A 15,354-nucleotide genomic window follows, 5' to 3' on the forward strand; every position below is an offset into this window, starting at 1 on the left:
CTAAGTGTGCTAACAACTTATAAAACACATATAGATCTTATACGAGTTTTAAATATCTTAATATTAGAGCGATTCCTGAATGAATCTCCTTATAATATATGAACCGTGTTAGTAAATTTGGAGAATTTTTATAAACACTCAATAATATGCAACACCTTCCACATTTATTGCACTTTGAAAGGTCTTACCAAAAGGTGATTCCCTCTAACCCTATAGAGGAATTAAGATAAGAAGCGTTATGTATATTAATTCTACAGACGTGTGATCAATGACACCTGTATGTATAATGTAGGATTGTTTCTTTGAATATACACGTAAAGTACTATTTTATGTAAGCAGAAACACTTACATAGAGAGCAAAATGAATATAAACTCAAATGATTGAAAATATCTGATTCATCAATTTTTTTTTCAGCTTCAATTCTGAATTATTTTTAAATCAGTTGTTGATTTTGCTGAATTAATGTGCGCATTAACGGAGTTTTTGCTCTCTTCAAATGTATTGTTACAGTAAAACTATGCCGGTTATAGATCATGATATCCGTAATTTGTTATATAAATCGGTATATATTACTTAACTATTTTGCAAAGTAAATATAACAAAGAAGATGGGCCAACAAGGCGAGCGAAATGCCTATAGTGAGACTACGAAAGCCTAGCTATTAGGATCAATCTAAGGAGAAAAAAATTGCAAGGCGTTATTACGCCTTTCCAAAAAGGCGTTATTACGCCTTTCCAAAAGGCATTATGATGCCTTTTCAAGAGGCGTTATTACGCCTTTCGGAAAGGCGTTATTATATATGCCTTTTGAATAGCCATTATTATGTCTTTGACAGGCCTGTGCTTTTGAAAAAGGTAAGGGGAAAGCCTCCCAAAAAATGACAAGCAAAGAAAAAACAAGAAACACCCCCCCCCCCCCCCCCAAAGTGCCTAAACTCGAGGGGGATCTTTTTCTAACTTTTCGATAAAACTTTTTTTAATGCAATAATTTGCCAGAGTTTGACCATACTGCAACAAAATGTACAGGGACCAAGCAGCCAATAAATGAATTTTTATATTTAAACTATAGCAAGACTATTCTCCTGGGAACCCCTCCCCCCTCACTTACACTCGTACTACCGGCCTGTTTGAAAAGGCGTTATATCTAAAATGGAAAGGCGTTATTTTATGTTAATAAATATATGAAAAATTGAACCACAGCCATCTTTTTTATGCAATATTTCAAAGTATTTTCTATATTCCTGCACATCTCGCAGACATCTGTTTGCATGCATATTAAAAGAAGTCAGTACTCTACTTATGAAAATCCAGGATATACAATTTGTAGCCAGATGCAGCTTGGGGCTTTGCTGGCCATGTATTAAAAATTCATGTCAAATTTGAAAATATTTTTCTCTCCTCTTGGAAAAACCGTCACGGTAGCTCAGTCGGTAGAGCGCTTGCTCCGTGATCGGAAGGTCGTGTGTTCGAATCACGGCCGCGACTGACCTAAGTTGATAAAAAATAGGTAGCAACTGTTCCTTCGCCAAGCGCTCGGCACTTTGAAGTGAAAGTTGCGGGTCTTTCGGATGAGACCTTAAAAACCGAGGCCCCGTGTCACGGTAGGCGTTGGCACGATAAAGAACCCTCACTGCTAAATGGCACTGAGTGCCGAGGAAAGATCTAAATTTGAAACCCTTCGCCGGTATATAGTCACGTCTCTATATGAGTGAAAAATTCTCAAACGGGACATAAAACACAACATTCAATCAATCAATCCTCTTGGAAAAAAGCAGGCAAACTATTTGCATGGGTATAATGAGAAATTAGCCTTCAACCAAATTTGTGAAATCCATGACCCTTGGTAGAGGTGTCTGGCATCAGAGAAGGACTAAGTTGGTTTAACATTGAAAATCTATTACGCAATTTAATTTTTCCCCCTGGAAATCTAATTACAATCTGTTTAAATTATTTTTTGAGAAATAAGCCCTATATTTAATTGTGAAATTCATGTCCGGAGGGTAAGAATTCAGCCCCCAGGGTGCGCTTACTTAGACATGCATTGAAAATAAAAGGTATAATAACACCTTTAGAAAAGACGTAATAACACCATTTTGAAAGACATAATAACCCCTTTTAAACAGGTGTAACAACGCCTTTTTGAAAGGCTTAATAACGGCTTTTTGAAAGGCGTAATAACGCCTTTTTTTGCGTTATTACGCCTTTTCAAAAGGCGTTATAACGCCTTTTAATTTTTTACTCCATTGATGATCATAATAGGCTTTCGTATGCGACAAACATGAATTTGAAAAATTAAACCTCGATTGTAACAAAAATTGCTTCGATATTTTATCAAACTTAGAAGAAATCTCAGGAAGATTGAAAGTATATGCCTATGAAATAGCATACGCACACTAAAGAGGGCAAAAAGGATCATTTTCTCATACTATAACACAATTTTTCGATATGAGTGGGTCTATGCTCCATTTTCTTTTGAAAGTTTATCCTCAACGTTTGTGTAAAAACATATATTTTTTGGTTAACAAAAAACATGGTGCTATGACCCACAATACCTTAAAAATCTACTTTTAGGACATAACATTCGCATCTTCCGAGAATACTTAAGGTTTTGCCAAAGGTCAAGATGTCCAAAAATTTAATTTTGCAATAGCTCCAAAAGTATGTGAGGTATAAAGTTAAAACTTTTACAGCTTATAAATATATTATTGATTAACAGATAGAAAGTATCACTTGAAAACAAATATTTTTAAAAAAAAAAAATATTTTTTGAGAAAAAAAAAGTTTCCAAAAAATTAGCATATTTAAAAAAAATAGCATCTGCTTAATTCTGTACTTTTAGTGAAAACCATCATTGCAGAAATAATATATGTTTATCAATGAAGGGCAAGTTGGACGTGAATGGTCTCTGAAAGTCTGTTATTGAGAGCATGGCATGTATAAAGACAAGACCCCTATAAAATCCGCCGTTTGCAATGTACTTTCGGTTTCAAATCTTAACATTTGGACAAAATAAACAGGGAAATCAACTTTCCAGAGGCTGTCGAAGTCCAAATTGCCCTTCATTCATAAACATATATTGTTTCTGCAATGATGGCTTTCACTAAAAGTACGGAATTAATTAGGCGTATTTTTTAAAAAATATATGCATTTTTTAAAAAGAATTTTTCTCGATAAATATTTTTTTTAAGTATTTGTTATCAAGTGATACTTTCTATCTGTTTATTTATCAATGATATATTTATAAACTGTAAACGTTTTAAACCACATAGTTTTGGAGCTATTGTAAAAATAATTTTTTGTACATGTTGACCTTTGGCAAAACCTTAAGTCCATTTAGTCAAGGGTCATATCACAAACATGATTTAAATGCCACTATTCATCAGAAGCTGTGTAGCGTACTGGTTAGCGCGTTAGTCCGAAAGAAAAATGATTGTCAGGATTTTTATTGCTAGGATTCGAACCCCAGGAATACCACAAGATCTATTTTAATACAGAATAATTTTTGTTTAGAAAATTTTCTTCAGAAAAGTTGTGTTTATCATATTTTCATAAATTTCAATAAAGAGAACTTTACTGTAAATGCTAAATTCACAAATTGAATATGATTTTTTACATAACTGAAGCTATGGGCATTCTGCACGCCTTGTTCACTCACCCCCTATGCAATATTCATTTTTTCCCTTCTTATCATTGTCTGATATATGCTCATTTAAGTATTACATATAAAACCTTCCTTGGAAAACTGCAGTTTCCTATAAATTTCATGCAGTTATACTGAATATCAGATTAATAATATTAAAGGAGATGGGCGAAACCCCCCCTCCCCCCCCCCCCCCCCCAAAAAAAAATGCCTATGGTTCGATAAACAAGTGAAAAATTAAATCTCAATTATAACACAATTTTCTTTGATATTTCAGTTTACATTATTGTATATACTTTATGTACATATGTAGCATATCAAAAATGGCGGAAATTGGTTCAAAGGATTTCAATAAAAGATGAGAGACAAAACCCAAAACCCATACCAACAGATTACTGAAAGACTAGGTGAAACAAAATTTAAGCATTTTCAAACTTAGTTCCATTTCATCCTTTACTATGGAGCCAGGAGGCATGAAATTAGATGGCTCATTGACCAGTATAAATATGCAAATACTTTTTTGTTTCCATTCAAGCAGGATTTTACGGAAGCTATGTGCCAAAATTGATTGAAATTGGATTTGCACTGAGAATGTGCAAAAGTTGAAAGATGCATGACTTGGACAAAATCTATGTAACAAAAACAAGAAAAATACATGTAAAGGAAAATTGACAGTCCAAAAGCATTATATGTAAAGCAAACTATATTTTTTTGCCCAAGTTTAACATCAACTTGTTAATCCAGCAAAACTTAAGTCAAGTTATCATTATAATATATTTAATGACAAAGATCAGATAAAATGATGCTTCACAGTATGTACAACAGCACTAATGTTCTTGTTCACACAAGAGTGAGGTGACAACACTAGAGGAGACTGACAGCTTTCTTCTATTCTGAATGTCCTGAAAGAAAATAAATATTTTAATTCAAAGTGTTACATAATCAACCTTTTTTTTTTTTTTGCAAAACCAATGAACTACAAACAATCTATATTTCTGTACCTATAGTTCTGTACTTTTAATTGATTCCCGTTATTTGTTTTGATTGGAGAAGATAAGGATATTTTGCAATTTCATGAGTTTTGACTGAACAGCAAAAATACTGTTAAACTTGAACAAATAAAGAGTGTACTGTAATCAAAACGGAATTTTGAAGTGAATGTTATAACTCTTCCAATGAAAAATCCCTTTATAAGACATTACTAATGACCTACAATTAAGACTTTTCCTTCTTTTTCTCTGCTTCTGCTTTAGCTTCAATCTCTTCATGTTTTTTAATGATTTCCTCCACAGCTGGAGCTCCAAGAATCGTCATCTTTGTCTTGCCATTTTCCCTTGTCAGTGTAGCTATTTCAACTGTTTGTTAAAAATTCTAATATGTATCTGAATGTAAGAACAGTAACTCTTCTTTCACTCTTCAATGAAATTTATCAACCTTTGTATTAAAAAATACTAAATAAATAATCCTACATTGTACATATATATTCTAAATACAGTTGAACTTTGATATCTTGAACACCAATATCTCAAATACCACGGATATGTCGAAGTGATTTTGAAGTCCACCCCTTATTCTTGAAGTATTTTACCTTGGATATCTCAAATCCTTGGATATCTCAAAGTTTTTTCCTAGTCCCATTGAGTTCGAGATAATGAGGTTTGACTGTATTACACTTCTGTTCAGTGTTTGCGAACTAGTATGGTATGGAAAGGAGGAATGAGTGAACATACATTGAAAATTTATAAATATATATATTGAAAAACATAGGAATCAAACCTGGGACCCCTGTTTTACTAGTCAGGTGCTCTAACCACTGAGCTACCCAGGCCAATAACCACAGTCCAGCCTAAATTTCTACATTCCTCCCTCCTTAAATAGTTTTTGCCCCCAAAGACACAACAGAAGTTCACCTTGTCAGGACTTAGCATTATTTTATATTTATCATGCCTGAACAAGGAAGGCCACGGCACCATCTGTAGTATGGAAAGGAGGAATGAGTGAACATACATTGAAAATTCATTAATATATAATGAAAAACATATGGCTGAACCAGGAGTCAAACCTGGGATCCCTGCATTACCCATCAAAGCCTCTAACCACTGAGCTATCCAGGCTGATATCCACAGTCCAGCCTAAAATTCTACACTAGTATTGCAGTACCTTTATCAGCTGTAATTTTTGTCATGTCCAATGTTTTACTGAGGGTTTTTATAGCTAACAGTAAGGCATCTTTCAGTGACATTTCTCCTTCCTTATACTCTTGTTTCAGCATGGACACAGCATTCTGTTGAAAAAATATATCGATGATAAAATGGATTGAATATCTCTATGATACATTTATTTCTATCCAAAATCACATCAATTTAATATTCAAATACTGTATCAAAGAAATAAATCTGATAAAAAAAAATTAAGTTAAACTCACACCTCATAGGAATTAAAAGAACCTCACATTTTTTTTAGTAAACTTACAGCACTGTTATTTCCAATACATGTTGCTTTCCATCCTCCATAATTTCCACTAGGGTCACTCTGGTACAGCTGGAATCCATAGTGCTTATCCCATCCCATGTATAACAAAGAAACTCCAAATGGTCGCTTACCTAGGAAAAATTATCACTGTCAATATCTTGGCAGAAAATTATGGACGTAATACTGTATTAAAGTCGTTTTGATTACAAGTTGCTAAAATTTCATGATTTGTTACAAATGTACAATTGTGATAGTTTTAATTATATGCTATATATAATGTGTTTGAATAGGGTGAAATTAAAATTATTGTGCTCGATTTCCAAATCTACAGTACAAGGCCTTAGAAAAAAAACAAGATGTTTACCATTACATTCGAGATAAAAAGGTTTGACTGAATATATATACAATCTACCCAGCTCTAAAACGGCTACTGAAAAGTGACCTTATAACTATTATACACGTATTCCTTCTGTTAAAAATTAACATTACAATATAAAATGCATATTTTAGATATCATCAAAGCAGTTTTAGTTTACTTACCTCCAAACTGAGTGTATGCTTGTTTTAAATCACACAATGAACTAACAAGTTGTTCACATGGTATAGGTTCTTGATACTGTAAGTGATACCTAAAAGATCAGGAGTAGATTGAAGCACTTTACCATAATATTTGCTACTACAACTGCTTAGAGGAAAATGTTGGAAAATGAAAAACAATACATTTTAAATGAGAAGACAAATACTTGTTTGCTAAATATTTAAAATATACCTTTGTGCAATAAGACGAAGTTCATTTGTTAACACATTTGCATCTGAAGTGATTCCAGCAACACTACATGCCATATCACTACAAAGAAAAAAAAGTACCGAAGTTAGATGTGTTAAATATGTACTGTCTGAGAGTGGTTTAATTTCACTATGTTTGCAATCAAAATTTCTGTGAACATTATACCGGTAAGCCATCATGAATATTGTCAACATATCAATGTAGCATTCATATATCAAATACATGCCATAAACTTTAAAACCCCATTTTCCTATTCCAATATACATGTAGATAAGTATTTTACCCTCCATATCTTGAACCCTTGTATTTCTCAAAATTTTTTCTGAGCCCCATTAAGTTTGACATAACCAAGTTTAACTGTAGTTACTGGATACATTGTTCAAAATCAATTACCATTATAACTTTCTTTGTTTCTAAACAATAATTTTTAAAATGACAAACATTTAACAATTCAGTGATTGCAAAATCAAAACCACTGGGAAATGAACCAGCGTAGAAAATTGTGAAATATTAAACATGTGGAATTAAAAACATTAAATTTTACAGTACCATTCCAAGTTTCATTAAAAGAGATTATTTGTCTACTTACTTGTAAAGTTTGTAAATTTTTTCCGAGTATGACACCTCATCGAGAAGTTTGTTTGTATTGCGTCTTTCAGCAGCCAATAATACACCATCATTAGCTAGTATACCTAGACAGGTTCCAGCATGTCCAATGGCCTCCATGGCATACTCGACCTGGTAGAGTCTCCCTGTAAATTATAAAAAAGCTACTGTAGAAGCAAAAATTTTTGTGGCTATGAAATTCTGTTGATTTGTCTTCTAAAAAGGGTTTATTGACATTTAATTTCATGTGTTTCAAAAGTAATCCTATTCAATATATAGTCATATAAAAATTTTGTGTGTGATTTAATTTCATTGTTGATAATTTTTATCAATAAATAAATCAATGAAATTTAATAACCAAGGAATAATTCTGCTTTTACAGTATATATGATAGGCAACAAAATTTACAAAATCAAATCAATAAAACTGCAGATTAAATCAATGTGCTGTGAAAATTTTCAAAGATTCATAAATAAGAATGAGATTAAAGGGCATTTTAGTGAATGTGTACTAAAGTTATCTTACAAGCTTTTGCTGTCATTGATTATTAAACCTAAGAATTGAATAAAACTGTATAACAAAATGGTATAATGGCCACTTTTGTATGAAATATATGGAGATAACGAACAATATTCAAGCTCAAAAGTCCATTAAATAATACAAAATAGGAGCAGAGCAAACACGGACCTCCAAAACATCAGAGGTGGGATCAGGTGCCATGGAGGTGTGAGCATCCCCTGCCGACCGGTCACACCCACAGTGTGCTCCTTGTCATGAACGGGAAATAACAGAAAAATCTGTCAACAATTCAGTGTGTAAATAACGGTCTAACAATTAGTATGAAAAACATCAGTCAGCATTTGACTCAATGATGAATTGTATTTGCTGACAAGGTCATTGTATCGACCATAGAACTTACGAAATGATGACTTTAAACGAGACTGCTGATATTCTTGTTTCATCAACTTGTTTCTCGATAATTTCCTCGTTTTAGAAATTGTACATACGTAGAGCATGCTCTTGCGTATCAAATCAACTGAGAGATATAAACCCTGTGTCCAGGTGATGAAGGTATATTGCTGCATAAGTAAGGGAAGTTGACGATTGAAAAGTTAAAGTCATCACATTTATCATAAAGCTTGGTTGTTAGAATACCATTAATGTCTTTTTCAAGTAAAATATCCAAATATGAAACATATATAATATAATTTAACAATCAAAAGGAATTATATTTACCTTCTGGAGAAAATATAGTTGTTCGCGAATCATATCTTCGAGACTAAAAATACAAAAAATTATACATGTTATCAGTGGTTGGTTATGGTAAGATATTTGTTGTACCTTTTCACATAAAAGGGGGGGGGGGGTAAATATATAAATCGGCGATACTGTGTGATTCCAACAAAATTAACAACGAAGAAAAATTAAAAAAACTCCGTAATCTAGGTTGTTCTACTACACATATATTAACAGAGGACGTATATATGCAACATCACACTCTAACTATCACAATGAGTTTGCATTCTTACCATGTTGAAAGCTGGCTGAAGAGTTGTGCATTGGAGGTAAATTTTGTATTTAAGATGTCCTAAAAGACGCAAAATTAATATATAAAATTGCCCCGAACGATTTAAGTACAGATTATAAATAATAAATTATATTTTTATAAACTGATTTATTTAGAATAATGAGTTGTGTCATGCACTGCTATATTTAAAATAAAGGGAGTGAAAAAGGGATTAAAATTTGAAAACAAATTTTTGGGGGTATTTAGTGGTTTCGAATAACTGCGGCATGAACCCGATGTATTTATTTATTTATTGGAGATGCAGCTTCTGATCAAACCGATGTGATTGGAGTTTGAAAGGTTGGTTCTATCATAATTTTACTTTATTGATTGTTGTCAGCAGTCTCACGTGTACCTGGATCTTGGTTTATGAATATGTATTATGTATATACCTATTGATATGTGAAAAGACCTATATCAATCAGTTAATATTGGTATATATACATTTTTATAAACGAAGACCCAGGCACCTGTGAGCAATCGAAGTTAATATTCATGTGCCTTGAGCTTTATTTTGTTGCGTATGTCAAGCCAACTTGTTTCATTCAAACCAATTATGTTTTATCTTTCAGGATGAGACAGCATAGAAAATTTATAGTGGCACTCAGCAGGCCTCAGACATTAAAAACCCTTTGTCATGGCATTATTTTCTTAATTGCTCTACATTTTCTGATCAAGTTTGAGCAAATAAAACAAAATGGGGCATTTTATGACATTGACATTCCAGTGGAACCCGACTTTGTGCCTTTAGGAATAAGGGAACCAGAGGCTTTTCCAACAGATGGCAATGTAAGGATTCCTCATATAATACATCAGACTTGGAAAACTGAGGATATTCCTAGTAAATTTTCAAAGTGGGTTCAAACATGGGTCAAAAACCATCCCGACTGGACATATTATTTGTGGACAGATAAAAGTGCAAGACAGCTCATTAAAGAAAGGCATCCATATTTGTTAAACATCTTTGATAGTTATACTGAAGGGATACGAAGAGCTGATGCATTGCGATATGTAATAATGTATGAATTTGGGGGGATTTATGCTGATATGGATTTAGAAAGTTTAAAATCTCTCGAGCCTTTTACAAAGAAATATGCATGCTTTGTATCACAAGAGCCATATGAACACCCTCTTCTAGATGGGAACTTTGAAAATTTGGTGATAAATGCAATACTTGGCTGTAGACCAAAGCATCCTTTCATGAAGAAATTGATGGACAAACTGCCCTCTTTCCGTCACATGTGGAATGTCCTGGATAGCACAGGACCTCATTTTGTAACATCAGTATACAGAGATTTCAAGGGAGAATACTCATACCCAGATGTGCATGTGAATGGAACTTACTTAGCTCCAGCTGAGTATTTCTTCCCAACTATTGATCCTGCAAAGTTTTTCCATTTTTATAACCAATGCAAGAAATGGAAGCAAATTAGTGAAAATCAACAGAAAGCATGTAAAACACTTAAAATCTTAGGAGCAAAGAGAAAGCCTCTGCCATTTTCTTTCACAGATCATCACTGGGAACACACATACATTGACCTTAGACTCTCTTTGAAAGGACCAGTAAACATATATACTCTAATACCAAATGCTAAAATATACCCCCTTATTATTTAACAATCTTGGATTTATTTATAAACTGGAGCCATAGCCTGAAAAACTGGTTTAGGCATAATAAAAAATGTGTTTGTTTACGGTTACCCAACCGACCCTATATTTAATCGCCGACTCAAATTTTTTTCGTCATAAAAATCCCGAAGTCACTCGCCAGTCAGTTTAACTTGTACATGCATCTTAATCAGTCAAGCATTTGAAGTCAAAAATTGAAAGTACTAACAAAAAAGCACCGCATAATGGTGTTTTGTATTTCAACCAATGTGAATTTGTGTATAAAAAAATTCAGTAAAATAAATAAAAAAAATCCTACCTACCGACCCTATTTTATTTCAGCATGTAACAGTAAACAAACATATTTTTTTGTTTGGCCTTACGTGAACATTTTCATATTTGAAGTGTACCAGAAGTTGTTCCATACGTTTCATCCTTGGCACACTAAGAGTCATGAAATAATTCAAAGTAACAAATGAATCAAATCTTAATTATTTATTTCATCATATGGTTACACCAGAAAGCAAGTGCATACCAAGGAAATCTTGAGTTTTCAACTATGAAATAGGTCAAAATGATGATATAAAAAACATGAATAATGAAATTTTTGGACAAGCAAGATGAACACCATACTCAGAGAAAAGAAATTTATTGCACTTATCCCTAAAAAGGCCCCTCTTTCAGTGGATTTTTTCTCTAAATTTCTTTTGCCATGCTGCAAATACTAGTAAAATGTTCATCAAGGTATATAGAAGTTCTGCTTTCTCTTAGATAAAGATTTTATAGTATTTTTTTTCCTTTAATTTTTAGTTTTATTTAAAGTGGAAGTAAAATCCAGGTTTTGAAAAAGCTGCATTTTTCGTACATCATGCCGAGTGCACTGCATTCATAAAAACTCTTTTTTCTAAAATAGCATTGCACAGGGAAAAAAGTTGTTTGCCAAACCCAAAGAATTAAAAAAATTACAGATTTAGAAGTTAGAACTCCCCTAATAGTACATGTACTAATACTCGAAGCATTAAAAAATCAACATTTACTTCAGAGCCATATGACCTTGACCTTGTCCAAACCACCAAAGTTAAGAATTCCTCTTGATTACAATCATTGTATGAAGTATGACTCATGATTCTCCTCCAATACAAAGTTTTATTTAAAAATTTTATATTTCTTTTAACACTTCTGAACCCTGTCTACATGACCTTTGTTTGGATCATGACACATCCTGAGATCATAATCCTCTTGTCCAAATTATCCTGGTTAGGGACAGGATATCCCTTCATGTCACTGGTAATTTTTATCTTAAGTAGCAGCATCTAATATTTCTCCATTTCAAAATGGTGACTAGAACAGTAATACTTTTGCACACTTTGACCTTGACCTCATTTAAATGGCCTTGGTGATGGGTTATGACATACCTCTGGACACAAGCTGTCTTTGTGATAAGTATGAGTTTGAGATACATCTTCTCATTCCTTCCACACAAGATACAGTGTTCTGGGGTATGTACAAAAAAAACTTAAAAAGCCACAACTAATTAAAATTTTGAGAACAATCTAAAAATACCAGGTGCACATGTTTAAATAGTTTTTATTATTTCTACAAAGTTAAAAAAAAATGTTTTATTTTTTCCGGACAAGAGGTATTTCAGGATAGACAGATGGACATGTTGATTCCAGGAACCCCCCTCTGGAACTTTACTTGTGAGGGGAATTTAAATTTTTATTCATTTAAACTATTCATTTTTTTGTTTCAACTTGATTGTCATACTGCCCATAATAAATTATTTCTATTTCCAATTAAATGCAACCATTCTTTCAAAACAAATATATATTTATATCAGTATTACATTTCATTTTTAATGTCGTAATCAACACCATAATTAAAAAAAAATCTTTGAGACTAGATAAAAATATCATTCATTTAAGAACTTTACATTCTTTGGTAAAATGAAAGCTTGATTTCTCTAAACATAACTTTATATTCTTCTTTCACACACATACATGTACATACAGCTGTATTCCAAATTAAAATAAATTATCTTCTTCAGCACAACAACTAAACTCTGTAAGCAATCAACTATAACAATCTCTCATTATAATGCCATTTTCAAAGTGAAATATTTCAAGAACAATGTTTACATATAAGCTCATTATGAATTTAACTAACAAGCAACAAGCCAGTCAACAATGTTTTCTGAATGATTGATCAATGATGTACAAACATGGAAAAAGTGTTTGTTGTCTATTGCAATTGCCTCAGCTTGAAACATGGAAGGAAGTCAGTAGACCATAGTCAAATCCCTGTCACTATTTTGGGACTGAAGATGATATCGTCCAACATGATTGCCGGCATTCCTGAGGTGGGCCATTCAGGACAATGAATCCTCCATTGTCATGTCCTTGACTTTTGTGGAGACCAAACAATAGGGAATAATGCACCACCCTCAGCATTCATCATGTCATGTATCGCTTCTTGTGGTCTGTTAAAATGTCTGTGACTGCTACTAACTTCTTTAATGAGGGCTGCAAAAGTAGTAGGATTTTGATCACTGGAAACATTTTTTAATATTCTATGTATTTTGCCCAATTAATTTGTTAATTATTGGATGAAAAAAACTACATAACATGCAGTCAAACCACATAACTCTAACTTGACGAGACCGGAATTAACTCCGAAATATCCGTGGATTGAGAGAACAAGATAACAAGGCTGAAAAAAAGTTGGGACTACCAACTCACCTTGACTTATTCCCTGGTGTTCAAGATATCAATGTTTAAGATAACTAAGTTCAAATGTACATTTATCAATATTTGGTTTGACAAGTTCAAATGTACATATCAAAACAAAAATTGATACCTTCATATCTGTAAAGTCATTCATGATTGCCTAAGTATGTGCATTTGCAAACAATATCAAAGCCAAAAATATTTTTTACTTTTACTTTTGTTCTACACTTTTGTTTTTTATAGTATAATATTTTGCTAAGCTCTCAGAATGAAAGCTGAAAATCTATTAAAACTTTTTTTTTTAATTAAGGGAAGCTCACCTTGGTCTCGGCTTGTTTCCTGAGTTCTAATTGGTGGGTGGCACATATTGTGTGCATGGTAGCCAAGTCTCTAGTTACACTGTCAACTGGCAAAGAATTCTCTGATGATGTTTGACTGTCATCAACCTGCTGTGGTTTAAATAAAAAATTCATAACTTGATATCCATATTTTACACAAAAGTGCCCTTCACTCTTTCTTAATTTAAATGTCTGTCTTGAAAAGTCTGAATTAAGCCTCAACATTACCAGCTTGAAATGACTGCTGAATGTCAAAATTAAAAATTCAACAGTATTTGTATTCTGTCCAAATTTATAATATAGTCTCAAAGTAAAACTTTAAATCAAAAGACAGATTTTCCTCCACAAAAAAAACTTTATTCAATAGAGAAATTTAAGCAGATACATGTATGTCTTGGGGAAAATATTGATAATTGCAACTTGTATTGGTAATGGTTAAAGGTTGCAGTACTTAACTGTTGAAGCTGGACCATTCCCAGACTAATACATACATGTATCTATCTCCTAATTGTTCCGTAAGCATCAATAAATTGATAGGAATACTTACAGACAACTCATCTAAAAACTTGATCATTCTAGGCTTGTTTTTCTTGATAAATGGATTTATCACTTCCATGAAAGCCTCCTGTTGAAAGAAAGACTACTTTTCATGTCATGTTCTCAACTCTGAAATACCCCCTAAGAGACATGTTAAGAAAATACCAACTGGACGATCTACTTGTACATGTATTTCAATGACTTAACCAAAGTAAGTGACTAACTTTGATTCCAAATTCCACCAGGTTTGCCAGGTTCTGTAATGCTTTTGCAATTAGTTTTAATGTTCTGCAGGCCACTTCTGATGGTGTCTCTAAAATAAGAGAAGCACACAAGATTGTGTTAATGTAACAAGAAAATTGTTTTAAAAAAGATACAAGCATAATAATTTCAAATCAAACAAAATAATTAGAGTACCTGTTATCAAATTGAAAGATTTTGGGTTTAGGATTGCTGGACATAATAGCCTCAGAAAAATGAAGCCACTGTAAAATAATAAATATACCTCAATATAAATTCATACAACAAATGTACATGCAAACTACCAAACATTGTGTTGCCCTAACTGTTCAACATATAAGTAAGAGGATTTAATCACTCACTGACCTAACAACTCGCGTCCGAACACTCTCATCCATTGGCCATTTGGCCGACACACTTCGCTGTAAACAGCCACATATGTACCGCAGAACTCTGAAAAAATGTTAATAATTATTACTCTTACCAATGTATCGTAGTAAATCACCATTTTCATGTATAGATTATTATCAATCACAAGTATTTAAGCATTCTTGACAACAAAGCATACTTGGGACAGCTGTCTGTGGATCTAAATATGGATTCTGTCACCTCCTCCAGAAAATGTAAGAAATGTTCTCTGTTGGTTCCAATATCACCTCCACTCTCCAACATTGTAGGATTAAGCTACAAATTTACACATACAAGTATTGATAAATTTCTATGTACCATTTTTTTAAAGATTACAAACGTGCAAATATATTACAGAGTAGAGTGCAGAAAAGATAAAATATGCTAAACTGTTTAAGAACATTTTTGTCAACTACAAGGACTCT

At 32.8% G+C, this 15,354-nt stretch overlaps 3 protein-coding genes across 3 annotated transcripts in view; 1 reads left to right on the top strand and 2 right to left on the bottom strand.

The window, feature by feature from the left end:
- Window positions 1-4,400: 4,400 nt before the first annotated feature.
- Window positions 4,401-9,097, bottom strand: LOC133182185 (proteasome subunit alpha type-4-like). The gene is made up of 9 exons (XM_061316931.1): window positions 9,035-9,097; window positions 8,742-8,784; window positions 7,489-7,651; window positions 6,882-6,959; window positions 6,653-6,741; window positions 6,113-6,243; window positions 5,801-5,924; window positions 4,854-4,995; window positions 4,401-4,542 (listed from the first exon to the last, which is right to left on the bottom strand). The coding sequence occupies exons 1-8, from the start codon at window positions 9,035-9,037 to the stop codon at window positions 4,856-4,858; spliced, it is 771 nt and encodes a 256-aa protein (XP_061172915.1). The 5' UTR covers window positions 9,038-9,097; the 3' UTR covers window positions 4,401-4,542; window positions 4,854-4,855.
- A 218-nt stretch (window positions 9,098-9,315) lies between these two features.
- On the top strand, window positions 9,316-11,165 carry LOC133182188 (uncharacterized). The gene is made up of 2 exons (XM_061316933.1): window positions 9,316-9,372; window positions 9,645-11,165. The coding sequence occupies exon 2, from the start codon at window positions 9,646-9,648 to the stop codon at window positions 10,687-10,689; it is 1,044 nt and encodes a 347-aa protein (XP_061172917.1). The 5' UTR covers window positions 9,316-9,372; window position 9,645; the 3' UTR covers window positions 10,690-11,165.
- Window positions 11,161-15,354, bottom strand: part of LOC133182187 (ras GTPase-activating protein 1-like) — a 28,546-nt gene continuing 24,352 nt past the window's right edge. Inside the window, exons 17-23 of the mRNA XM_061316932.1 lie at window positions 15,090-15,205; window positions 14,888-14,974; window positions 14,699-14,766; window positions 14,506-14,594; window positions 14,292-14,369; window positions 13,727-13,855; window positions 11,161-13,202 (exon numbers count right to left, since the gene is read on the bottom strand). Coding sequence (XP_061172916.1) covers window positions 13,134-13,202; window positions 13,727-13,855; window positions 14,292-14,369; window positions 14,506-14,594; window positions 14,699-14,766; window positions 14,888-14,974; window positions 15,090-15,205 — 636 coding nt within the window. The 3' untranslated portion in view covers window positions 11,161-13,133. The remainder of the gene's footprint in view (window positions 13,203-13,726; window positions 13,856-14,291; window positions 14,370-14,505; window positions 14,595-14,698; window positions 14,767-14,887; window positions 14,975-15,089; window positions 15,206-15,354) is intronic.

The sequence above is a fragment of the Saccostrea echinata genome, unplaced genomic scaffold, assembly GCF_033153115.1.
Source record: "Saccostrea echinata isolate AGI-Se365-2 ecotype Australia unplaced genomic scaffold, CSIRO_AGI_Sech_v1 ptg000009l, whole genome shotgun sequence".
Taxonomy (NCBI): Eukaryota; Metazoa; Mollusca; class Bivalvia; order Ostreida; family Ostreidae; genus Saccostrea; species Saccostrea echinata.